At 42.7% G+C, this 27345-nt stretch overlaps 3 protein-coding genes across 25 annotated transcripts in view; 2 read left to right on the plus strand and 1 right to left on the minus strand.

Moving 5' to 3' along the window:
• Window positions 1–6143, plus strand: part of LOC118514158 (dual specificity tyrosine-phosphorylation-regulated kinase 2) — a 59866-nt gene extending 53723 nt beyond the window's left edge. For 7 of the 10 annotated variants that reach the window (XM_036060790.1, XM_036060792.1, XM_036060797.1 and 4 more), the window contains 4 exons: window positions 903–1046; window positions 1272–1401; window positions 2030–2259; window positions 3939–6143. In XM_036060790.1, coding sequence (XP_035916683.1) covers window positions 903–1046; window positions 1272–1401; window positions 2030–2259; window positions 3939–4273 — 839 coding nt within the window. In that variant the 3' untranslated portion in view covers window positions 4274–6143. Of the gene's footprint in view, window positions 1–902; window positions 1047–1271; window positions 1402–2029; window positions 2260–2592; window positions 2862–3106; window positions 3187–3544; window positions 3602–3938 lie in introns of those variants that run through there. The other 3 variants (XR_004906579.1, XR_004906580.1, XM_036060796.1) reach the window with 3 other exon arrangements.
• A 468-nt stretch (window positions 6144–6611) lies between these two features.
• LOC118514156 (rab3 GTPase-activating protein catalytic subunit) overlaps window positions 6612–27345 on the minus strand; it is a 106885-nt gene continuing 86151 nt past the window's right edge. The window contains exons 2-4 of the mRNA XM_036060772.1: window positions 7083–8286; window positions 6917–7005; window positions 6612–6843 (exon numbers count right to left, since the gene is read on the minus strand). Of these exons, the coding sequence (XP_035916665.1) occupies window positions 6777–6843; window positions 6917–7005; window positions 7083–8286 (1360 nt within the window). The 3' untranslated portion in view covers window positions 6612–6776. The remainder of the gene's footprint in view (window positions 6844–6916; window positions 7006–7082; window positions 8287–27345) is intronic.
• Window positions 14966–27345, plus strand: part of LOC118514157 (leucine-rich repeat and fibronectin type-III domain-containing protein 3) — a 96847-nt gene continuing 84467 nt past the window's right edge. For 3 of the 14 annotated variants that reach the window (XM_036060788.1, XM_036060784.1, XM_036060787.1), the window contains exons 1-2: window positions 15361–15675; window positions 16743–16934. The gene's annotated coding sequence lies outside the window, so the exon portion shown is untranslated. Of the gene's footprint in view, window positions 15824–15972; window positions 16669–16742; window positions 16937–27345 lie in introns of those variants that run through there. The other 11 variants (XM_036060773.1, XM_036060785.1, XM_036060786.1 and 8 more) reach the window with 9 other exon arrangements.

Genomic DNA, 27345 nt, shown 5'->3' on the forward strand with positions numbered 1-27345 from the left:
ATTTGATCCGCAGTGCGCTTCACGTAAAAATGATGTGAGCACTCGTGTTTTGCTCTTGTTGTATGATAGAGAAAGAAGCTTGTTTATATTTTATTAGCCATGGCATGTAACACTACACACTCAACTCATACGAAGCCGGTAATCAACGCATGGCTGATGAGCGTAAACGATATTAGCTGGTGTGGTATTCAGATAGTTTCACCTTTTTATGATGTTTGCCGGACCGCCGATTAATTAGAAGGGCACATTTTGCATAAGTGTTCAATTTGATGATGTCAAAACATAACCGGTAATCGAGTGCACAAAAAACATTCATCCGCCCCATTCCTGCCCTTGTGTATGGCGGTCCCACATTCATTCACTGGAATACAGACACAAATGTGCCACGTTTTGTGTGTGCGTGCGTGTGTGTTTGTGGTGCAAAGTTCATTCCATTCGTAACAAGGTGCCAGGGCAAGATTACGTTCCCTAGCGAGGAGGAAATGGGGGTAAGGAAGAAGGGTCACACTTAACACACAACACCCTTTTTCACGCTGCTTTCATCCACTTAGTGGTAATTGAATCGAGCATGCAACCCATACGTGTATGCGACGACAGAGACGACGGGACTTAATGTTAACCCGAGTAGAAATAGATTGGAAAGTTGGTCAATTGACCGTTCACTCACACACAGACAGGCCGGATGCCGCGTACCCGATTCCTATCATCTTTTTCTGCTAATTGTGAGAATCGGAAAAACTAATTGCGAAAGGTATGAGAAGCGATGAAAGGGGGAAGAACAAATCTACGCATTGCAATTTGATTAGTGCATCAGTTTGAATTTGGATAAAGCGGATTTTTTTAGATTAGCTTTTTACTCGTCTAATTAGATTTTTTCTTCATTTTCTGTCCATCTCTCGTAGGTTGCATTTTGGCCGAGCTGTACACAGGTTATCCACTATTCCCGGGCGAGAATGAAGTCGAGCAGCTAGCGTGCATAATGGAAATATTGGGCGTACCGTCAAAGGAGATATTTCAGCTGGCGACCAGGAAACGGCTATTCTTCGGTCAGTACTCACAGCATAGTGTGAACATAAAGAAACAACATAGAATTGGGTACTGCCCCCTTTCAGGCACGGGGCACGGCGGCCTCGTGACCTGATTACGCTTTTCCGTATACAAATTATACAAAAGAAAGGAAAACAATCGGGAGCAAAATGATGATTAATATATTGATTTCTTTCTCTCTCTCTCTCTCTCTCTCTCTCTCTCTGTATTTTGTCGACCATCAGATTCACGAGGAGTTCCACGGTGCATAACCAATTCGAAAGGACGCAAAAGGAAACCGGGATCGAAGACTCTGTCGCAAGCGCTGCGATGCAACGATACCGTGTTCATCGATTTCGTCAGCAAATGCTTGGAGTAAGTTTTTCGTGTTTTGTTTTGAGCTGTTCGTTGAACGGAAAAGGAAGATTAAAGGAGACGGAGAAAGGAGTGCTGGACAAAACATTGTCATAATTATAACAAAAACCAGCACTCCACAGTGTAGGTGGAGGACCTTCAATTGGCGAAAGCGTTCGCAGCTACTGACGTAAAACCCCGGGAAATGATTCGAGTTGTTTACCCACTTCCGATGCCGGATTTACACGAATGGCATGTGAATGTGGGAAGTAGTTGTTGTTGCTTCTCCATCAATGATTGAAAAAAAAGGGTTGCGTGCCAAGTGTGTCAAATGGTGTGTGCCCTATTTGTTTAGAATACGGTTAAAAGAATCGAAGCGTGCTTGCATTAGCCGTACTCTAGTGGCCGTCCCGCTGACCCTGTGGCCTGGTATGGAAGGACCAATTCTACTGCAGTCAGTACTTATCGTCCTCTACGGCGAGACAAGCTGGAACCGCGCAAACCCAGCTGGCCTTTGCGTGTTGTAATGACCGAATAGAAAATAAATGGAGCCTGACGTGGGATTGTTACCGTATTTTAAATACCTAGAATGCATGCGAGCACAAACTCGGAACTAATACGACCATTTTTTTTTTTTTTTTGGTTTTAGGTGGGATCCACATAAGCGTATGACACCCGAACAGGCGGTACGCCACGAATGGCTCCAGGTGAGCGCATCGAAGGCGTACTTCGGATCCAAGTCCAAGGAAAGCAGCGACACGCAGCTGAACTTTCTTCACAAACAGCAACGATCTCAGCCAATGACACCGAACACCATCCTGCCAGAGATAAAGACTCCCTCCAACCGAACGTTGCGGTTTACCAAAGAGCGCGTCAAAGGTAAAGCATCCTGTCTGTCGTGATTTTTGTTTAAATTAGGCTTGAGCGTGTATGTGTGTTTATGTGAGCTGTTTGGGTGTTTGTGTTGAAAGTAAATTCCACCCGTTTGTATGCCGTTTGCCTTTTTCTCTCACGCTGTGTGTTACAATGAAGCCTTCCCTAAAAGCATAACGGAACGTTACGGAGGTGTTACTTTGCTTGCATGCAAGTGTCCTTGATTTTACTGTGTATTTTCACAAATGCTTAGTGGTGCTGCTCTAATACTTCTTCAAAACGCGTATCCTCGCTTCTTTTTCCGATTCCCTATTCTATGATATCTGCCGTATGCTCTAGGTAAAGCTTGTAAAACGACCGAGATCGATGGGAAAGCACCCGCTCCTACTAAGATGCATCAACCGCTAACGAAACTGCTCATTAGTTGTACGACGGTGAAGGATCTGATTTCGATATTCGATAAACAGAAGGATAAATGAAGAATACTCTGTACCCGTTGTAGACATAAAACACCTACTTGCAATTCGTTACAACCCCTGAACCAATGTTCCAAGATGCTTTTTCTCTGTGTGTGCGTTGAAACTGTCCTTTTGTAAGCTTTTTTGCAGGTTAGTTTTATTTTGTGTGTCTCAGGAGTCTTCTTCTTTCATTTTCTTTCATTCCGGTTGCGAACGTATAGAACGTTTGTCATACACTTAGTGTCTTTTGTTGTTTTGTGTATCGTGGTGTGCCGTTTGAAAGCGATTTTGTTTGTTTGTTTTGGGGAATGTGGGGAATGTGGACGCATAAATTCGCTTGCTTTTCCTGCTGAAATCGAAAAAACGAAAACTTTCTTTTCACACCTTTTTTGTAGACCTATTGGAAACGACACCCTTTGGCCACTTGTTAGAATCTGAATTGTGATTGATGACAAAAGTAGGAAGTGAAGTAAAACGAAAAAAAAGTAAGACAAAAAATTGGCTAGAACTGATTGGCTTCAACATTTAAATAGCTTGTCTGTACGAATGCTTTCATCGGGAAATCCATTTGTGCTGTGTGGCGTCCTATCAATCGCGCATAAATTCATAACCAACATTTTCAAGGGCCTGTTTTACAAGTGTATGATAGAATGCGGTGTGCTAATTACACTTTTTGCTCAGTAACTTTTACACTCTCTATTATTGCTCATCTGATCTAGCTATGAATTGTTTTGATAATATCCAAACTTAAACATGAATTTACTTTTGTTTTGTTTTTGGCTGACGATCTACTATCTATTTCTTTCACATTTTCTATGTTTCGACACTACCAGACTAATCCATCCTTCTACAGGATTTCATATCAGTGTGATAAAGTAGAGCCCCTAAAGGTACGGTGTTGACGAAACGTCACTGCATGCGTCGAATCGTCCCCCGATCGACTGTTCCTTTTTTATCTCCATTTGTTAGTGTTTGGATCGTTTCATTTGACATTTAGGCGCATCTCGGTCTCCATCGGTCAACTGTCCACTCCATCGTAACTAATACTAGTGTTCCATTCAACACCTCTCCTGTTTGTCGTCCACTTCATTGCCTCTCTCTTTTTCTCGTTCTCGTTCACGTCCATTAATGTCGCACGATTCGTTTTCAGGACCATTCTGCTCTATTAGACGATCAAGTACTAATAGTTTTCCTTTTTTTTACGTTTTACAACGATTTTCATTTTAGCAACCGATCTCGAAACTGCACAACAGCAATCCTCACTACATCGGTTAACCAACATCCGGAAAGTGACTGCCACAGGCCTAACGAACCTTACCAACAACAACAGCCATGGTCTCAGCCATCTTCACAGTGGTGGTGGAGGTGGGAGTGGCAGCAGCAACAACAACAACAACCACCATCACGGCATCAGCACCAGCGGCAGTACGCAGACAATAAACGGAACGTCCAAGTACGCGTCTTCCACATCGTCCGCGCACCACCACCATCATCATCACGGCAATGCGATGCCCCACTCGCAGAGTACTGGCGATGTGTCGGCCATCTTTGGTCGGGCATGACATGAGACGTTGACCCGTGCAAAGGACACCAACAAAATCATAAGTCTCATCTAGGGCGCGACCTGCTTGTTTCGCAAGAAGTAGTTGAAGCGCAAGGACAGAGAGCCGTAGCTAGCAAAAGAGCAACCGTGAAATGAAAAAAGCCCAACGGGAACGGGCTCCCAGACACGACATGCTTCTTAAGTTCGCGCTTCCAATCCCGATGCAAATGGAATGTGTTGGTCCGCCATCCATCCATCCATCCATCAAAGAGACGATGATGCGTTGTGTGTGTGATCGATGATCTTCTTCGTGTTCCGACGATAAAGGTACTGCTGCTCTACGGTGGGCTGTGGGTCGAAAGGTATTCCACAGCTTAGCCGGATTTTGACTGTGACGCATCTATTAAAACGAATACTAAGCCTAAGTAAGGGGTAGCTTTGTAACGTAGAGAGAGAAAGAGCGAGAGAGAGAGAGAGAGAGAGAGAGAGAGCTAGATAGAGAGAGTGTGTAGTTTCAAAAGCGGGGCGTTAACTCGATTTAGTTGATTTACCCGTTTGTTTTTGGCGCAGCTATTGCGTGGCCAAAGCGTAAACAATGTGGTGCAAAAAATCCTACTGTCCGCCATAAGACAATTTCCAATGCGAGGAACAAGAAGAAGAGAACAAATTCTAGTGAACCGCGCACCGTAGCGAGGTCGATGGCCGCGAATATAGGATTCCCTTGTAGAAAATCCTTAACCGAATCATAGCCCTAGCAGAGGACAGATGTATTCTTTATATATACAGGCTTAAATACGCATACATATACATAAACATATATATATTTATTACGATATAACATGGACATTTGTGTACGTGTGTATGGTAATTGGCTAGGAATTGATGTTGTATTCTAGGGAAGCTCAGCCACACAGGGCGAAGGGAAGGGTAATGGAAGACATCGTCTTCAGCAACTCCAGGCCAGATAGCTTCGTCTCAGTGATGTGCAGCGAGTAGATGGAAACGACTGAGGAGGGAGAGCCGAAATCGAACGAAAGCTAGCGACTAATCATTAATCTGTAAGTACACCATTTTCCTTCTTCTGCGACCCGTGTCCGTTTAGCGCGTACCGTATAATAAGGTTCCATTTTGCTTTCCCCTGTTCCGATTCCGTTCCGTATGTGTTTGTTTGGTTGTTGCGATGATGTTGAAAACAGCGAAAAGAAAAATCATGCGCTGTCTTTTTAGAGCTTATGAAATACGGAACTGCCACGGCACGAAAAAGGCCCGGGTTTCTGCTCTCAGCCAGCTGCCATTATTTTAGTGGGCAGATTATTAGACGGAAGGGCAACACGCACGATAGATCCCCTAAATGTCCTAAAATTCGCCTTTTTTATTATCTCCCGTAGTGTAGGGCAACTGATATGGCATGAACGGAGTGACCGCAAGCCAGAAGGAAACAATAATTATGTGTATAACAAAAATCTTTTAATCAAAAACAGATACACAAACACTTTCAGGAGCGCTGGGTCGTACTTGTAATCGTATTTGTTAATAGCGGACGAATTCGAAAGAAAAATCAAATCGTCGTCATGAAGGTAAATCATTGTACCTTTTACTACACTCACTGTATAGTTTTACATGCCAGATACAGATTTGGTATAGCATTCGAGAGTAAGAGTCAACGAAATGGAGCTCACACGTACGCCAGAAAGACAAGAAAGGCCAAAGAGTGCCAGTAGACAAAGAAACAGACAAGACCGTGGATATGGGTAAAAGGGGGAGGAAAGTCAAATGTGAAACGATAGTAGGGGTGATGATAGTAAGAATATATAAAAAGAATAAAGTTTTAAACTCATTAACAATGTACGGAAAACCATCCGGTGGTAGATGGAGGAAGTACTTTATAACCTTTAGAGTGTAGATTATACAGATGACAAGAACGAAATGTATAACAACAAATAATAGGATATTTGTTGATTTGACTGATTTCTGGGATAAAATCGAAGCATCCGATCGCGATTAATGCGTAGTACAAACAAGACTGTAACGGTTCAGGTTGTTAGGCTACACTTAAAGGAGAATAACTTGAGAATCAACTAGTTCGATGTATAAACGATGCCTGAACCTGCTGTTGAACACCTCCTACTCGCAGTCAAAAGCCATTGTATGCAGATCGTTTTTTGAATGCTTTCTGATGGCTTAGCGTTAGTATATTTTGGTGTTATGTAGGGGTTAGTGGCATTAAAGTGTTATCTGTACCCAGAAGGAACTTAAAAGCTGTGCCAAATTTCAAACAGAATGTTGGATTGGACATTTTCTGAATATTTGTATCCCTCGCGTGTGCCTCAACATTGCGGAAGAATTAAAAGAACTCCTTTTGGAATTAATATCGTAGAGTTTTATTTGAACGTCTTTCATAGGCGGAATACCTGCAATAGCGCATGTAATGTTATGGATACTTAATCCCAGAACGCGATTAGATTAGGTTACAGTTTGTAATGCCATCTTTGTGAAGTCGGTTGAATATCGGCGGAATACTTTTAGCAGAATGTGGTGTTATGGCTGAAGGCTCCACACAGCCGAAACTCTTGTGGCATTAGAATTGCTCTAAAAGAGAGAAACAGTAATAGATTAAAAATCACTTGTTAAAGATTACATATATAGTTGAGTTTATAATAACCTTAAGAATTGCGGAGATCCAACACCCTTACTAACGGTATGTCCACTAAGCCGCAGCGTGAATTGCTTTTCGATTGGATCCGGCAGGGTCTGGAGTTGAGAGAAGCGAATATAAAATAATCATTCCTTTTTAGATGTATTAAAACAGCTCACGGAAAACGCCTTACATTGCCACCCGATTGCTGTTCGATACTTGTTCCCTGCTGCTCATTCGCGGCCCTTCGTGCCTCTTCGAACAACAGCAACAGTCGACCGGAAATCGGATTACTGACGCCCTCTGGTAGATTTGTTTCACGTGCTTGCAGCAAATCACAAATAAGCTTTTTCTGTTGCGCGAGCTTTTGCTCATCGACCGGAGAGCTTTCGCTCGCGTAGAGCTTTCGGCGTAAACTGCGTGCCTGTGTGACTGTGCATTCGAGCTGCATCATCTCGGCAAGCAGTTGCTGTTCGTACTTTGTTTGGGAGTTGACCCTTGGCGTCGGTGTTGGACCCTTCCCACGTTCCGCAACGGTAGTCCAGGTTTCTCGTGACAAGCGACAGCAGGCCGCTGTAATCCTGTCGATTGTTTCATCGTACTGGGGAACTACTGAGCGTTCCGCGTCGGATTGTTGTGTTAGTGTTAGAACGCCGACGTGGAAAAGTGTTGCTATAGTAAGCTGAGCGATCTGGCCGATCGTACGCGACTCTAGGAAGTGGAGGACTTTCTCTGCCTCGCGTGTATCATCGAAGAGTCTCTTCTGTCGTCGAGCTGGAACCGCACGAGCACCTTCCCAAACCGTCTGCCAAGTGTTGCCGGGAATAAGCATCCGTGCGCTCAGACGTCCCTTCCGTCCAAATGGATCTTGCTCATCGACTGGTTCCTCCTCGATCCAATCGCGCGGACTGTACCACCGGATGAAGTCTTCCAGCTGTCCGGCAGGGTTAGCCGCCTTGAAGCTCTCCATGTCCGACAGCAGCGAGGCACTCATCATCTGCGTGCAGAGCTCACTGCCGGGTCCGAGTTTCAGCATCACCTCCGCATCGTCCTCCAACTGGTCCTCCGTCTTTGGGACGGGTTCTTGCGTGACTGGAATATACAACGGTTCATCCGAGTGCACGAGCAGCATGTTGCCGAGCCGCGACAACCGTCCCGTTGCACCCGACTCTTGCTCATCGTCCGAACAGTCGAAGAACTCTTCATCCGACTGATCACCGCCAGCTCCTCCTGGACCTGCCGACGATCCTCCGCTTCCTGCGGTTGTTGTGGTACCTGGGCGCATCGCAAACGGGAGTCCACCGTCACGTAGTGTGCGCCGTTCCATGCACACGTTCAGCATCTGAAGCTTCTGGTGTAGCAAGCAGGTTCTTGAGTCCGGGAAACCGCTGGCCACGCTGCGTACAGAAACGAAAGGAACAGAGCAGAAGAGAACAGAACAGTGAGAAACGATCACGTCAGTTATGATGATGATAGTGATGGTGTCTAATTGTGCTCTCGTGATCGACAGCTGGCAAGCGTGATGGAGCTTAAGCAAGCCGCGGTTAGAACAACAAACACTCTACGGGGGCAGCTCCAAACACCAACCAGCAAGCGCCACACATTTACATCTCGCCGTCTAAATGAGAATTCCTCTATCGCGCGCTTTCGGAAACAATCATATTAGATGATTATGCACTTTAAAAGCTACCATTACAACACGGGAATGCTGAATCGCTGCTCGACGATGATCGTCGGTCGAGTGTGGAAAAACAAATGCCGGGCAGCTTGTTAGGGCGAGCCAGACACATATTAGGTTGTTGTTGGTATCTCACCAAGTCCCTGGCAGCATTGCGAAATGTTTTCTTTCGGTGAAGGATCATGCAAACCGTTCCTGCGGGAAGACTTCGGCCAGCTACTCAACGAGGAGGAACAAATGATGCAGGGAACCGGTGTACGAAACTGCAATTGGTGAAAAACGCGTCGGAGCTGAACGGAACCGTTGTGTTTGGGTGTTTGTTAGCTGTTAGTTGGGTTTCATCATTCCTCGCATCAATTCAAGCTCACCTTCGGTAAAACAAACGAATGGACCGCAATTCGCTGAAGAGAGAGCCGTTGAATGATCGTTAACAGATAGCTTTACACGCGAATGGGCTGCACGGAACGGGCACAGTTTCCTTTTATTTGTTTGCTTTAAGCTAAAGTCTTCTATTCCGATTTGTGTGGCACTTATACACTCGACATGAGACTGCCTATCTGGATAGTTGGGCATCTGTACGTTGAAGAAGGGTTATTTGGGTGACATACTGTAGATGAACCTCTTTCTGAAGGGTGGGACCTTTAGCATCTTAAGAAAATAGATCACAATTTCCGTCATTACAATCTTCTTCAACAAAGATACAGCGCTTTAATGTTCCTTTCTATCAATAAAGTCGTAGAAGGGTTGAGAGAAAACGTAATATGAGTGTTCAAAAAGAATATCAAAAGACAACAAATTATTGTAGTTGTGCATGATAGTTTTAAAATCGAAGAACATTTCACATTTTTATTACGTTACAGTTTTAGTAAGTATACCGAGATGACAGCAGTAATGTGTATTGAAAGATTTACTTCCATCAAGAAAGAAAACTATAAAACATCGCAAATGACTTACGAGCTACTGGCATAAACAGCAGTGACACGTGAGTGGACCGGGAGATCCGAAAACAACCAACACTGGTTCTTTCAACACCGAGAGAGCATGTAAACAAGGAGGTGACATAGAGTGACGGTAAGAAAATGACAATCGAAAGAGAATATAGCGAGAAAGAACCAGTGCATTTACTCTCCAACTGACTAACCAACAGCGTCGATCACTCTCCCATGATCTCCTGACAATAAACAACCGCAGCATCCTCGTTTGGATGCTCTCCTGGTACCAAAAAATCGAAATCAGGTCGTGTCGATCTAAAGCGATTTTGCCACAGCCGACGAGGAATTTCCGGTTGATCGAACTACATCCTCCGCGCATGATCTCCTGGTATCGGGAATCATGAAACCGCTCGGATATTTTTGGTTTTTTGAGACAAATAAACGAGCAGTACCAGGACATTCACCACCAAGAGAGCATGCAAACGAAGAGGTAACATGCAACGATTGCCAGCCATTGTTTATTGATACCCAGCCAATATTTTTTTTTTCTGCTGTTCCTCTTTTGCATGTATTCTAATAGATTATATAAGTAAGTTATAGAATATATCGATCACGCAGTTTGTAAAATTTAAAAATTTGTGAAAACTAATAGATTTATGGGAATGAAGGGCAAACTAATCTGTACACAAATTACCTTCACCTATCGATAGCAGAAAATCGCTTTTCTTAAAGTCGGTCCACTCGAAGCGCAACTCGCAGCGAAAACTAGATTTTGCAAAAAAAATGCTATCGGTTTTTGACAGATTTCCATACAATACTAACAGCCTTTTTTCGCAAAATCGTTGTTGCGTTTGGAGTTGCGCTTCGTGTGAACCGGCTTTTACACGGTTACTAACTACAAAAAAGGGTTAGCTGGATCAATCATCACAATATCATAGCAATAGCCGACTGTGTTTATCACTTACATCTGTTTTATTATTTGTGAATCGTTATTTACTCCTCTTTAGCATACTAGTATAGGAAAAACTCTTAAGAAAAGAACACCTTTACCAGTAACAGGACCCAGGTACGCTTTAAATGTTAAGAAAAGCATACTATCTCGACTTTCTGCACAATAAAATACAAGAATTCAGCGCAGTTCCAACCTTCTCATGGCTCTTTCTCTCCCTCTTTACTTTCCCACCACCCACAGATAAACATCTAGAGTATTGAGGCTGTTTTGGTAGTGCAATTGAAGTTTTCACTTTGCACGAGTAAATTCAGGCTAACACCACTGCCAGCTGCAGTGTGTCTGTGAGTGTGATGTGATTTCCCGTTCGGTTATAGATATGAAGCATCTATCAGTGACAGCATCACAGGACGCACAGCGCGGCTTTAGGAGGAAGTGATCTGAGCTCCAACTTAGTTTGTCCCAATTTTAGGTTCTTCTGAATACATTCCTTGGGTCTTTAGTAATGCCCACTCATAGCACATGCAAAAATCTTTCAACACTTATCATCTGCTTCCGCTTGGAGGAGAAGTTTTTGGAAGTCGAATTTTTTATTGCGAACCACGGCTGCAGAATGAAAACATTGGCACTGGAAGCTGCAAACAAACGGAGAATATAGTGGGTAATAACGTGGAAAGATTTTCCAACCGTACCTGTTCGTCGAAAGTACGGATAAGCAAAAGAAAAGCTTTCGTAAGCAGCTAGAGAAGCGGCTCAAGTTTCAAGTTCACCATAATTCCTGTTAATAGTCGGGTTCAATGACCCGCTAAGTAGGAACCGTGATGAGTCAAAAACTGCTACAAGATGACCGCAAGTTTGCAAGTGTGTGTGTGCCAGGAGAGAATTAGCTCCAATTATTCCAATACACTTGAAACGGACAAGACTCTCCAATTTGGAGAGAATTTTGAAGTTATTATGATAAATGATAGAGAAAAATGTGTAAAAAAATTAAAAAAAAAAAATTCAGTACGCTGTAATCACATAAATTGCATACTGGCCTAGTACAGAATTGCATACTGCTTCAGAACGAAACCTGGTCTCAGAAAGCAGTAAATCTATACTCTCTTACACCACAGGACATCAGCACATCTGCAATTAACAACGCCAGCGTAGCACTGTGTTGTTAAGATTATGCCTACGACGAGAAAAGACACCGACCATTCCACGGTTGGACGCCATCCCTTTTGTCTCCCGGCCGTCATCTGCGTTTGAGGTTTTGAGCGAAAGATGACAATAACATTTTTCCCTACCTCATCCGTCCCTCCCATCCGAACACTTATTGTCTCCTATCAATCGCCCACTGTATAGCATGTCGTTCAGCAGTAACAGCTGCTACAACATTACTACTTCGCCCCAAATGACTTCCTCCCGGGAGGTTTGTGTGGTTGCGCTTGGGCAGTTTGAGCACCAACATCTAACATAGCCAACACCCACCCAATGAATACCATTTCAGTATCTCCAAGCTCCAGTCAATTAAAATACAATAAAGAACGCGTCGGACTGGCTAAAGAACTCAGCAGAAGGTGGATGCAAAAAAGGCAACCGACGAGATGAAAGTAGTTGACGAGATTAAATAAAATTTGGCGCCAGTATTAAGTAAGCTGAAAAAACATCCAGAATAATGGAAGAAAAAAGATTGCAAGACAACGAAAGACGTCGGCTTGAGCTGTAACAATCAAAAATGCATTTAAAAATTTCAAGAAACTTGAACAAGATGCACATTCCAAAAAGCATGCGAAAAGATAGAAAAGGAGTCCAATATCAGGAAGAAATGTAATTAGTTTGATATCAACATAAACAAACGAAAAGAACTTGAAGCATATGAAAGAAGAGATATTAAAAACAGTTAAAAAATGAACGAAAAATAATGAAATGAGTTGAAAAATGATTTTCATGTCTGCTTTTTTACTTCTTGTTTAGTACTTTTCCTAGGTTCGTTTCTTCCTATTCATTATCATAAATTGCCTAACTGTAGTTATTTTCCATTTTTGTTGCAGTTTTTATGACGTTTTCCTAGTTCCTGTTGCTTGCTGTTGTTGCCAGAAAACCAAGAAAGCAGCAGCAGGACGTTCAGTACGTGAATGGCTTCGTACGTGAATAAAATGAAAATGGCTTCGTTTCCTTTTGCGTCGGCTAATTTTGTTGGTGTCTAACTGATGCAACTTGCTTTAAAAACCCTCGAAGAACCGAACTCAAAACCGAGCTATGCCGGATATTCGGATATGGTCGTGCGACGTCGCTATCACGTGCTCTAGCATCGTGCGTGGTTCCCTGACGTCATCAGCGACACACACGCACACACCCTCCGAAGTCGCCAGTTCTTGCTGCCGCGGGTAGACTACTTGCCTAATGGAACGTGAATGATTTATTGACCTTTTGCGAGAACGAGCGGGCGTCTCCATCGCGCATGAGGGTGAAGAATTTTATTAGCCTTCTATGCTACACCTCCCCCGTTTTCTGCTGCTTCAAGTAGCTAGCCTTTTTCGCTGGTTTTCAATCTCGTTTGGACGCTCCGCTTGTGTCACTTTTCCAGACGAACTGTCACGTGGTTAGGGCACCAAAACATACTATTTATTAAATCTTGCCCATTTATTTACCTACCAGAAAGACGGCGTGTGCTCGGTTGTTCAATAATATCCAGGCATTCAGGGACTTGCTCACTTCACTCACCATGTAAATTTGTAGAACTGCCAATAAGAAAATGATCCCAAGGAACGGAAAACTAAGCTCGACCAAAATCCCATTTATCAGATAGACACGCACACACCGAACATTTCAGGGACACAACTCCAACCAGGGTTGAACGATTTACGGCAGGCAGCTGACATATGTGTCAATCCGCAGTTTATCTACAGGCAAGCCCAAGGACTCGATTCAGTTGGATGGCAGTTCTTGCTCTTGACATAATTAATGACTCGTCACTTTCTGATCTTATGAAGTCCGCGGATCATTTTAGTGCTCACTCATCAAGAATATTTTCGCATCTCAAAGCGGCTTTACCCGTGAAAATGCTAATCAAAACTGGGGGCTCAATTTAAATTAGGGCAAGTTCCCCGAGACAGTCTACTTGCCAGGCTCACCTCATCAATTTGTGATTTAATGCTCTAATGAAAAATATATGGCCTTTTTCGGAAATCTGCATCCCCAGGCTTTTATGGACTGCTCGTGATGCTGCTATTCAATTCACTGCTAGTCCAAGAAGGATAATGGAAAACTGTCTGGTTTTCCTGCTTTCCGGGTGGAAACCGGAAGTCATTCTGGAAAGGTTAGGGGAATGGCAATATTTGGAGGTTGGAAGGATTTCCTAAAACGCACCAACTCCACTGTTCCACCTCGGATTTGAAGTTTAATTCCCGCTTCAGAAGGTATGTCTTCGATTAACGAGGTTCATTTCATATCGCACAGTTCGCACATGAAACGTAGAAAGTTCATTCCAAGTTTATGACAAAAGAGGGGAATGAAATCGCAAGAGAGCAAGCGAGCATGAAATCGCAAGAAGAGAGAGATAGAGAGAGAGAGAGAGAAAGAGAGAGAAAGAAAGATGCATAGACAAGTGCATTTCGAAGAATCAAGTTAGCGTGTGAAGATATTTATGGTTTAAATTCGAGGCTTAAGGATAATTTTTCGAATTAATTTTGACAAGTCTTATAAATATTAAACTCATTAGAGTTGTTTTTCATAGGAAATTTATAACGGTGACTAGAAATAAAGGTAAACAATTAACGTCATCAGACAATACGACATCAGTTCGTAATCATTAATTAATAAATAAAATAAATAAATTGACGTCATCAAAACCAAAAAATAATTTATAAGAATACTCATCAACAGAGAACAAAAGAGAAGTCTCCGTAAACTATTTGAAAAACATCAAAGCCAAACGGCTGAAGTTTATTTGCGCAGAAGAAAACAGATTAATGCAACAGCATCAAAAAGCACTAAACAGCGGTGATTATGCAGTTTGTAGCGTTATGCACCTACCACTAGAAAGCCATTGAGAGAAAAAAGAGATCCAAAATAGAGAGAGAGAGAGAGAGAGAGAGAGAGAGAGAGAGAGAGAGGAAGATAGTGTGCAACAACACACAACACATACACAAATCGCTCATTTCTTGTGAGTGGGCATTTGCTCCAGTTCGTGAAACAATATTTATCCATTCGACACACACGCACACATACACACATGACAGGTCACGGGGGTAGTAGCGCATACCAACCCGCCCTCCTTTACTTCGCCCTCCTTGCGTTTTTGTTTCCAAGCCAAGAGGCTATAACCGCACACTACAAAAAAGGGGTAGAAAAAGCTGGAAAAAACCTAGACAAAGCTTTCGTTTGACCACCCGACCCCACTTCGCTCTCACAACCCCCACCCAATTGGGGCCAGATGTTGTCCAAAGAACAGTTACTTTTCCCGATGATGATGACGACTACAAGCACGACGAGCGCAACGGCATCATGGATCTCATCAGAACTCATGAGTGACGAGGGCCGGTTCGTCGTTTGCAGCGGGAGCACGCGCGTCAATGTCAACGCAGTCGGATGCTGTGAGTTCATACGTTACCGCTTTTCCAGTCGCGAGAGAAAAACTGCGGTCGGGAAAATTGGGCCAATTGCTCTCTCATCAAAAGAGCAAGCGCGAGAGTATATCCTTCGGTACACGGATACAAACCCGGGTGCCAAAAAACTTATCCTTGCCTGGCTGGCCGGTAAAAAGCTTTATCCGTGCTGGTGCTCTCGTCGCGAGCGCATTCACAGCGGAAAAGTGGCACAGGAAACCCATCCGAATCTGCCTTGATATTCGACACGCGTGTTTTTGGTCAGCAAGAATTCACTGTGTCCGAAGTATGTGACCCATCGTCAGTTAGTTGCTGTTAGTTCGGATGACGATCGCGCGAGATGCTGCAATTCGGAGTCCATGCTAGATGGTGGATGCGCGAGAAGATCGAGTTGGTAAGTGGTGCGCGAGTAGCCAACAACGCCACCCATCGAGGGAGCAGTCCGTCAGATCGTGTGCATTGCTCCAACAGTTAGTCACCTGCGAACGTTCGAGCCAGCCAGCCAGAGCCTACCATTGGTGCTGTAGCTGCTATCGCTAGCAACTGAAACGCACATTCCTTCTCAAGAGCGGGCGCGATCGTGATCACCGTGGTTCCAAGTGAATGTGTGTGTGTGTGTATATATGTGTAAATGTGTAAGTGTTCGATATGTGTGAGAAGATAACACGGGCCAACCAGCCGCATAGCGAACAGCCGATCAAAAAAGAAACAAAAACGGGAACGTTGGCCTTCTTCGAGGTGCAAGCGCGAAACGCGAAGAGAAGCAACGGGATCTGCCCGAAGGTGAACCTTCTTGTTTCTTATTTCTTTACCGCAAGATCGTGTATGTGTGTGTATTTGTTTGCGGGACCGCGCGCGATCGCGAGGTGAAAACACGGACGTTCGTTGCTTGCGGCTGGTTGAAGTTATTCCATCGAAAACAGTCGTTCAGATAAATCGGAAATTAGGTGGTTCAGTTGATTTTCCATTTCTTAGTTTTATTTTTCTGTGCCTTAAGAGTGATTAAATGGTAAATAATAAATAAAAGAAGAAAATAAAACCGATTCAAGTGTAATGCTGGCAAAAAAAAATCCAGAATACATACGCGATCACTCGATTGTTCTTTTGACAGTGGCATATGACGAAGCACCACACGGTTGTCCTCGATATTTATCCGGCACAGAAAAAGCAAAGAAAGTGCCGTTAGTAATTGAATTCTTCCTTCCGACTGTGTGTTCGTGCCGATTGCGTCAGCGACGAGAAGAACGTGCCAGAATTTAAAAAGCGAACTCGCGATCGTAACGGAAATATGTAAAATAAAGCCCTTAACACCCAACCAAGACACCCGACTAAGCCAGTCAGGTTTGGAACGAACGCATTGCTCCAACAACCGCAACAACGCCTGGGAATTGTTTCTAAGTGAAGTTAATCAGCGTGATCATAACCCTCCTTAATGCGTGCGCTTTGTCAAATGTAAAGTGTCCAACAACAACCGACCGACCGTGTGAGGAAGCACTTGGTTTTCATTCAATTCGACCAGCACTGGATCACGGTAAAGTGTGTGTGTTTATTGTGTGTAACGAGAATTGCGTGTCTCGCATTCGAGTGAATGAAGAGTGATGTTGGTGAAGAAAAAAGTGTAGTTTGAGGTCTGATTTATTTATTTATCCTTTGTTTTTTCTCCACACATGATTTTCTGATTGCGTTTCCTAAATTCTTCTAGTGTACTAGTGCGCTCATTAAAATGATACAAAGCAAGTGATGAAGGTGAAGTGATGTTCGTTTGTACGTAAATGGGAAATCATCAGTGTTTTTCTCGCTTAGCGAAGTGATCAGTGATAAGTGATTTACTGGAGCCTGTCGACCCAAATAGAGAGTAGGAGAGTGTCGACGTAGTTCAGCGACAACAGGCTAGGTGTACGTGTACTTTTGATGATAATTTTTGGATACTCACTGTTTTTTACTCCTATTCACTCTCAACCGACAGCATAGGGTCGCTTTCGCGAAGTCAAGTTTATGGTGGCATTCGATATATTTTTGCCTTACTTTTATTGATTAATGATCCCGGTGTAAGAGCATCAAGTGCGCTGTGCTTTTTCATAAATTCACGCAGAGAAAGTGCACGATAGGACGTTGTAAAGGTTTGCCGACTGGGAAACTAGGAAGTTTGTTTACCAGTGTTGCGATGTGAACGCAGGGTTGACTTAGTAGTAGGACCAACATCTTGGTCTTGAGAGTTGTCAGAGAATAGATGAGAGAGGTTCTCCGGGTAGGTTTAAGGTCCCCGGGAGTATAGTCCGCGTGAGTCGACTACTAAGGTTTTAGGAACTCATGAGAGCGGTCTAAATGGGCGATGGTGGGTCCAAAATTTATGAGACAAATTTATGTTCACAGTATGTTTCCAGATTTGTTATGGAAGAGTCTGAGATATCTTAAAAAAAAGATCAAGTTCCATGAGGTCAATTTAAAACCCATATTACGTCCTAAGAATTCTAATATCCATGTCAGAGCTGACCTCTCAATTCAATGTGAAAGTCGTGAAAAAACGAAACTGAAATCGAACCTGAAACCGGAACGGAAACCGAACTTGGAAACCGAGAGGCTGAGGATTTTTTTTAGAGAATGACGGGCAATGTCCTCTTCAATTTTTTGTGAACCATAACATGCTCTAACACTTTTAATATTTGTGTAAGGGATGTCCCGTTAAGATAAAGCGAATTTAAAACCCCATCCTCAAAATGCCTGTAATTTCAAAGTCTACCGGTAATTTCTCACGTGTGGAACAGGTTCTTCAGCTTATTATTAAAACCTTAACAATTCCCTCCACCACGGTAGGGACAGCATAAAATTAACTAGCGTGTCGTGTTGTCTGACACTCTGCAACGATCCACTAGATAACGTAACGAAATTCGCCTGATCCTACGATCTGCAGCTTTTATACAGTTGAAATATAAAAATTGGCACACAGAAAAAACAGAAACATGCGACGGCCTCGATCGGCGCTGCCGGGTGCAAGGTGGCTTGGGAGGGGAAACATTATTACCACCTCGCTCGATGATCGGACCCCGATGCAAGCTGAGCTGTAGATTCCGGTTTGACAAGATTTACCTTCTTTTGCAATCGTCAGACACACAAGAAAGAATTTAGCTTAGGAAATGCAACACATCTACTAGAACCACTTCCGATCGATAGCTGAGCTTCAGTTTCTAGTCGCTTTTCCCGTTTCTGGTATCTTCTTCGTCTTCCTGACCAATTCTTGTTACACCCTATCACCTTATATAACATGACAGCACCGTAATAATCAATTTACTTTGCTTCTTTTTCTTTCCGTGCGTCTGTGCCAGGAGAGCAGTTACAAACAAGGCAACCGACCTCATTACACCGGATCTAATCCTTTGCCTTGGGTGGTGGGGGCGCTTGCGTGGAATTTTGCTAGAACTGGGCGTAGAATCGCGTTTACCGTGGTTGAGTGAATCTCATCAGTTTGCCATCCGTTCTTCACAATACGAGCAGCGAAGCACAGAAAAGATTAGATAGAATTGGGTTCAATTATGCGCGAGAGACGACCAGAGCAACAGGGTAGACAGATTGGCGGTGCCTCACGTTTAGCCAGTTCCCAATATTGGAGTGTGATATTCTTATTGCACTCCAGTTGCACACCTCCGACAGAAAAATCGAATGAATGTCGCAGACACATAAGTCAGCGCAAAAAAAATTTCTGGGCCCTATCTATTGCATACGTATGAAATATCCACAAGTGTTATCATTTTTATTACTATTATCACCAACATATCAATCATCGACAAAAGCACAGAAACTTCTTCTTCGTCTGACTTCTTAAACCAAGTGATACGTTTTACCCTTTTTTCTGTAACAAAACGGTCACAAAAAGTTCCTTAAGCAAACACACAAATGCCGACACAAACCAGGTCGCTTCAAACACCGATGATGATGTTGTGTGTCGGCAATAGATAAACATAAAAATTGATTAGTGACCGTGTTTGCCGATCATAACACTTTAAGGCGCGCCGTGATTAGATTGATTACCAGCAACAGAGGAAAACCACGTTCAACAGAAAGGAAACCCTGGATCGTTGAGTTGAGTTTTTTCGGGGGTAATTAGCGTTGATTTATTGTTGTGGACAAAATAGCGATTATAACACTGGGTAAGAGAAAACGAATTTGCATTCATTATTTGGATAACCATGTGTCGCCGAGTCGGGGCTGTGATAACACTTTAGAGGTGAACTAAGTTGAGAATTTATTTCCATTTGTTTGCTTTATTACTCCTAAAGCAGTTGTTAATTTTCCAATGCAATAACTCATCGCATTTCGCAATAATAAACGATGCGTTTTGAAGCAACGATAAATATCTCAACTGTAAACCAATTTTCCGTGTACTTTTTTCATAATTTCAGGCTTTCATCTTGAGCCAGAACATGTCTGGCCACACGACGACGGTTTATCCCTCTGTAGAAATTGAATGTTACATTGGATAGCTTGGCCTACATTGGGGCGGTCCTGTAGCCAATGCCATATCGACGCCGATCTTAAAACGGCAGGACCGGGCATCAAATCTCATCTAGACCGCCTCCCCGTACGCAGAACTGACAGCCAGTTATGGATAAAATCAAGTCGCAGAAAGCCAGAAATGAAAGGCCCGGAGCTCTCGAGGTTGTAGTGCCAAGGAAGAAGAAGAAACTTTTAAACAGATGCTTTACTTTTTTCCAACATAATCTTTGAGAGGCATTTACAGAAGTAATAGCTCTTCTTAATATGGGTTAATTATTTAGTAATTGAAGCATCTCATATACTTATCTGCCTTGTATCGAGAAACCTTACTCTCATTCTGATACGCAACAGAAGCTCAGAAAACTGTCTCCAATGGTGCGTTCCGTCTTCTTACCTCTGCTCGATCCGATTTGGATATGCAGTCAAGAGCCCAGGATAGATTGCCATCACAATCAAAAGCAAACCCGAGGTGCGAAGGGCAGACCACGGTCCAGACCGGCTTGTAACCCAACTAACTCCAACTAACACTTGCACCGGCTTTGAAAAGTGCTTACTTTCTAGGTCATCCCTCTCGGCACAATCTTCCAATCCAACCTTGCCGCTGGGCATTCATTTACCCAGTGGAATGTTGTCTCTGATCGAGGTGGCAGGGGCGAGGTGTACCGTTTTTCCTGCGGGTGACACATACGGGCAACAGTTACGCGGATAACGTGAACGCTCCGGTAAGACCGGTGTGACGGTGACAAAGCGTAACCGAAGCGAGGACTACGAAGAAGTGAGCAACAAAAAAACGAGCTTCCATTAACGGACATTTGTATGCTCGATGCGTGGTTGTCCGGGAGCGGGGCCAGGAAGTGGAAAACTGGAAGAAGGAAGTGATGTGTTTATTTATTTGCGGAAAATTATGAAATACGCTGTGTGATAACGGGACACGCAGACATGCACTGGTTGAATAGAGAGATGAGCATGGAAGGGAAAACCCCGTGACTGGTGAACTGGATAGGCTATTTCCCATTGAACTTGCTTAGAAGCTTGTAGACAGCAATGGCAGCTTTAGTTGGTGTTTAGAATTCCGATTTGTTTTTTCATAATTGAGGATTTTTGTAAGGTAGTGGTAAGCGCTCTTGCGTCAAACGTTGCGTTTTCTGAAAATGTTAGATTTTGACAGTTGCCGTCTTTGAAGATGCGCAGGTGTATTTAAAAGTGAATTTTTGACGATTTGAGAGACCACCATTTTAGTAGCGATATGTCAGTGTTTGTTCACAAAATCATATAGTATGGGGCTACCAACATGAACAAACAGCCTCGATTCTCAGCCCCTTGAGCAATTTCGTTAGTTTACGGGTCATCTTCGCATATCAAATGTTGTCCCACAGAGGATTGAAGACATTTGGTTGCATTTGTCGTCAAAAAATCGCTAGTGATACCACCACCGGCGTCTCCTCCGACGCTTCCATCACTTTTCTCAATACCCTTCCCCTCGATGACCACGTAACTGTTAAGTCAGGTTGAGAAATGTCAATTTGCTCTAAACAACTCTACCTCCAATATACATATACCTTGAAGATGCGTCACAAAAATCAAAAGTCAAAAAAAGGACGCAGTGCGTCTATCAATTGACAGTTGTCAATTTTGAACTGTGTCGTTATCTGAAAACAATTTCGGTACCGGTCATAAAAATTGCACAATATCGCTGAAAAACGATTTGCTGTTGTCTCTTGTGCATCAAAATAAATGTTTGTCGTTGAATAAAGACCGCAACGCAGTTTGGCTGATATCAAACTCATTCGACAGCGTCAAAACACAATACTGAACATAGAGCAATCACCACCCTTCCGTCTAGACGTGCGTCAAAAAAACAACGCATGAGTGCCTATCACTGCATAAACAAAAAAGATGTGAAAGGCATATCCATGGATTATAAAAAGTTTCAAATTACTAAAAAAAATCTTTAATGACTCTGTACAAAAAAAAAACAAATTGCTAGAATCCACTAATCGGTATGCAAATATCGTGCTGCAGAGCCACGGTTAACCAATCATGGTTGAAATCACAACTCCATCTTATACTTTTTTTAAGCACTATTACACGTGGTAATTTTAGTTGGAATAATTATGGAATTTCGCTTCCAAAAAAGAAGTTACCATGGAGGGGAAAAATGAATTCGACTCGACTTATTTACGTTCTGGCACTATGGAAAAGTAGAATTATTCCATCGCTGCTATCACACGTCCCACCACGTGGGGCGGTCCGGTGGCCGAGGCGACAGCGGCGCCGGTCTTCACACGCCAGGGCCGGGGTTCAAATCCCATCCAGATCGCCTCCCCGTAAGTAGAGCTGACTACTTTACTACGGGTAAAATCAAGTCACAGAAAGCCAGAAATGGCAGGCCGAGACCTCTCGAGGTTGTAGTGCCAAAGAAGAAAAAGAAGCTATCACACGTGCTGCATGAGATTTTCTGTCAAAAAGGGAGAAGACATTTTGGCAGCGAAATTTCGGAAATATTCCAACCAAAATTACCACGTGTAATAGGCCTATTTACACTTGGTTCTGTCAAATTTCATAACGGATTTGACAGACGACCTTACCTTATGTTTTTATCGTCATAGGCCTGGTAATGGTAATTTTGATTGGAATAATTCCGAAATTTCACTATTAAAATTGTTTCTCCCCGCCTCTTTGACAGAAAATTTCATGCTTCACATATGATGGCAGCATTGGAATAATTATACTTCTCCAAAGTGACAGAAGGCACGTAAGGCTGACTACTTTACTGCGGGTAAAATCAAGTCACAGAAATCCAGAAATGACAGGCCAAGACCTTTCGAGGTTGTAGTGCCACCGAAGAAGAAGAATGTGACAGAAATTAAATAGGTCGAGCTTAATTCATTTTTCTCCTCCATGATAACTTCTGTCTAGTCACTTTGATTTATTTATCTCCTCCATGATAACTTCTGTCTAGTAACTTTGAGAGCGAAATTCCGAAATTATAAAAAAAAAAACACATTTGAAAGGCCTATAACAGGCCTATTACACATGGTAATGGGTATTTATGTTGAGGTTGTTTGATGTTTTTTTTATATAGCATCCTTTCCCTTCTTTTGCACCACAACGTCGAAAGGTTTCGGCCTTCCATTATTGGCTTTCTTTGGCTTGATTTTACCCATAGCTGGATAATCACGGTCCACGGAGAAGCGATCTGGATAGGATTTTTACCCTGGTCCTGTCGTGTGAAATCTGCAACGAAATCGCCTTCCCAATTGACAACAATCAATTGAATTCAAGTATCAAGTATAAACAACATATAAACATTGCATCAAAAACTGCTCCGTAAAATAGACATTAACCCTAGTCGAGTTGGGATTTTATGGAGTTGAAATTTCGTTTTCCCATATTGAAAAGAGTTGAAAAGAGAGTTAGGATTGCATGTACGTTTTCGGGGAAGCATGTTATGTTCTTGAGAGACTGTGTTACGCTGTTGAACTGGCCTGACAAATCCTGTAAGCACAAAACATTTTAGTGCTTAAAATTCTATTCTTCATCGACTTATTATTCAATACCAAGAGCTATAAAACGCTATATATCATTCAAATAAATTGTTGCTTAAAAATTTTATCACATTCAACACGCATACAACAACAAAACATCGTGTATACGACTCAGACTTCCAACTGTCATATTACTTTTCATTGTTATTCCAAGAGCTGCTAAAACCCTTCTATTATTCTTATTCTTATTCTTTTTCTTCTATGATCTAACAACCTCTAAGGACATGCCTGCCATTTCTGGCTTACTAGACTTAAAGACACCACATAGCTGGATAGTCGGTCCTCACTACGGGAGAACGGGAGAACCCTGGTCCTGCCGTGTGAAGACCGGCGCCGTTATCGCCTCTGTCACCGGACCGCCCTTCTATTACGAGACCTTTATATTAAAGAGACCTTGTATGCGATGCAGCTGTGCCTCCAGCCTGATGCATGTCTGCGCGTCATCACACTCAAACACACACATACATTTCACATCTAGCACATTTACGTTTCTTTCCTTACAATCCGGACAGATTACAGGGTGACTATTTCGATGAACGAAAATGAGAATAATGCCTACCGGATCCACACCAAACAAAAAATGCGCATCGATTAGACCTTTAATTATCTCTCGATTGGGGTCATACATTGCTAACGTTGTTGAATGTAGTTCTCACCACCGTTTTGAAATAAGACGCAGCCTTTTCTAATACACGATTCAACTCGATTAGTGTAGGTTATTTGTGTAAAAGCCTCGGACTGTGACAACCGATCCGGAACCGACACGATCATTAATCGTAGCCGATCGTCTATCGTTCGATCGTTTCCCTCGGTCCCTCGGATTCTTGAATCTGGAATCATCCATGAATAACGTTCAATTTTCCGTCTAATCAGTGGCAACGTGACTGAAAAGCAACGGAACTGGTGTGCACGCACGAATCAACAAAAGTGTGTGCCTTCTTTCCGAGTTAGTCAAGAAGGGAAACTTTGATACATTTATTGTTGCGTATCGTATCTTGTATTCGCTGCAACAAACAAACAATACCCGGCCGTCTGTTGTTTGAGTCAGAAACTCGAAAGCTTGAAAGAAGACCGATCTCGACCGACAATATGGTTGGAACCGCAAGTTGCGTTATATACGCAACATAATATTGCGCTGTGTGAGGAAAAATGTACCGTTCAGCTTTCGAGCCGTTTAAATAGCTTCCCGTCCAACGGAAAACGGCTTTTCCCGTGTAGCTTTCTACTAGCGCCAAGACGATCTCCTTGTCTTACTTGGAGCCCCCTTATTATTTTATGAGACAGCTCGTCGTTTATCACATTGTGCAGTCCCTCGACGCCAAATCGATCGTTTCATAACTTTTTCTGTTAGAAGGCAGATCCTTTTTTCCGCTCTTGCTGGATGCATCCTTTGTTCTTTTTTCACTCTATTGATAGAAATTAACTTGTGTGGTGTACAAGGCTTGCGTGAAGTAATCTATCCTATTGCTGCCTTGCCATAAGCACTAATGGGGTTCTTGAAGGCATTGGTAATACGGACGCACTTCTCCTCATAATAGAAAATTAAGCAAAATGACTAAGAGAATAAGGCACAGACGTGGAACAGCTCGCACCAATTAAACTATCCTCACACCTCCGTCTAACGTGGTTTAACGAGCAGAAAGTACGAAAGAATCGAAATGATGGTGGAAATGGGAAGCGAGGCTTTCTACCGAAAGATCTATATAATTATAATCAGCTAACGAAAAAATAAGCCGATCCGTTAAAGCCCTTAGTACAGTGGGTGCAAAAAGCGGGAATGAAAAACATTTCAAGTGCTCTGTGTAAGGCAACTGCGATACAAAACAGTTCTACGAAACCTTGTTTTATCAGTCTCAATTCGTGGTTTGATGTTGTTCGTTTTTTATCTACTTGCTCTGACTATAAGGAGGCTTACAGTTTCAATCTAAAAAAACAGGTAGTTCCTGTAGCTGCTCTAAATAAAGTACACATATACACATTGATTAACATGCATATAATTTTCCCCCCAAAGAAGAAGAATATAAAAAAAAACAATGAGCGCCCAAAGGGAGGAAGGAAAAACAAAACTTACAGTGCTGGAAATTTGGTTCAGTAGGCCAAGAACGCGATTTCTTACGGGGTGTTATGTTTTTCGGGGCAAAATAGGTTACAAAACACACTTAAAGTGCGTTTTGCTTTTCTTGGTGCTTTCCGGGAACTGGGCTACGTTAATTAAAATCCTGAAAGCTCACTTTGCCCACATATTTCAATCAGGTTTCAGTAAGATTAATCAACCTGCTCTTGGTTGCCTTCTTTATAAATTGAAAATGTGTTAAATGTGTTGCCTACTTTTTTTTCTTGGCACTTAAACCTTGAATGGTACTGTGGCTCGATTTTACCCGTAAGCAAAGTAGTCAGCCGTGTGTACAGGGAGGCGATTTGGATGGGATTTGAGAAAAGCTGCTGCCTTAAACAGGCGAAATATTGCTCTTTCGACAATTTATTCAATAATTTCCTGTAAATTTCTACAACAAGCGAGGGGGTTAAGAATGTTTTAACTACTTCAACCAGCCACCGTGCGCAGTTGCCGTGGGAAGGAAAAGTTTTCTAGAAGAGTCATCGGCCCGGTTGGTGGCAAGTGTACCAGAATGACAGCTTCTGGGTTGAATTAAGAATTTTGCATACAGAAAAGGGTCCCAGGCACAGTGGTATAGATATGCAACTCAAGAGGAATCAAAATTATTGGAGATTCTTCTAGAGACAATTGCAAACGCATAGTCTATAGTTTTTTTTTATATATTCATCAAGGACGGCCTAGCGGTCTTGCTATTTTATGGAAAGCTAAAAGCAATTGAAATTTTTCAGTGGAATAAAAGATACATTGGAGGTTAAATTTTATTATTATTTTTATTGTAGTGAAACGGCCTGGCCGTATAAGAGTTTCTTAAGTTCGTTCAAGATTTTTTCTCCCTTTGGAAACTTCAAAAGTTTCCAAAACAGAAAGATTAACGCTTCGCTCCAAACGAAAGTTTACCGAAACAAAGAAAAAAGACAAGAAAAATCGTACACACAAGTTCAAATAAACAAAATGAAATTTACACAAATCACAACATCGAACCCGGCACGTAGATGTAGACACGATACAATGGTGTCCACCGTTTAATGCACGCTTCCGAAAGAAGGTACGCATAATTCAGTTACCTCTGACGCGCGCTGGCACAACCCGTTCCCGGTACATTTAAACGCGTCTGCTTTGAACTCGACCTCCAGAACAACAAATTTTGCGATAAAATCTGAAACGCGAAAGATTTGTTGTTGTTGTTGTTAGTTTGCAATCTGCGGTTCTGCAAAAGTTCGCTATTCCTACACTTTCTTCCTGCATTGCATCACGTATGTCCAGTCGAGAGAACTCATGCCGAAGCCCAAGGGAGCAACTAGAAAATCTACTTTCGAACCCTTCTTTTTCGCACACAACCCTGGAAAGCTTCCAGATCAGGATTGCAGGAAAATAAACGCATTCGCATTTTTTAAGCGCGGGAGAATTTTTATGTTCAAGTATTCTTTCTTCTTGCGAGAAAAGGATTGCATGTTTAAAGCAAAAATTAATACAGGTCATTTGGTAGAAGACAGATCATCTTTGGTAGAAGAAGAAGCGCTGGAGGAAAAATTTTCAAAAGCAAAGTTTTTCACGGGTAAAAATACTCCGTTTGTCGACTGTTTGTCGTCGTCTTTCAGGTCTGTGTAGCGGGAAGATTGATGCAAGATTTATGGACACAGGAAATGCCAACCAATGGCAAAACCCATTCATTTCTGGGTCGTACAGGTTTAAGCCCACGCCGTGCGCTACCGAAGCTTCTGACCGTAGGATTTTAATGCTAGTGACGAAACATCCGACGAATCTGTCACTCTCAACACGCGCACAACGGAGGTTTCTCGCTAATGGAATCCGGTCTAGGGTTAGGGCGTTGGTATGTGGATAGAAAAACAAGTTTAATGGTTTTTCCATTTTGCCAAACTCCGCGTGCCAAAACTGACGCAATATCCCAACCACTTCCAGATGACGAAGGCGACAATGTATATCGGTTGTTTTTCTTTGGACTGCTTGCCCAACAGCTCTTACAACGAAGAACCAAAAAGGCGAAGTTTGCAAAGGGATTGGTAATTTTCTAGCGGGATGCGAATCGTTCAATGCTTACCCCTATTATCCTCAGAAGTTCATTTAACATTAGAGGTAACCAAGTGATAAAAGATTCCTTTTTTAATTTTCGCTCTCTTTTTCCCTGTGAA

The sequence above is a fragment of the Anopheles stephensi genome, chromosome 3 (genome assembly GCF_013141755.1).
Source record: "Anopheles stephensi strain Indian chromosome 3, UCI_ANSTEP_V1.0, whole genome shotgun sequence".
NCBI classification, from domain to species: Eukaryota; Metazoa; Arthropoda; class Insecta; order Diptera; family Culicidae; genus Anopheles; species Anopheles stephensi.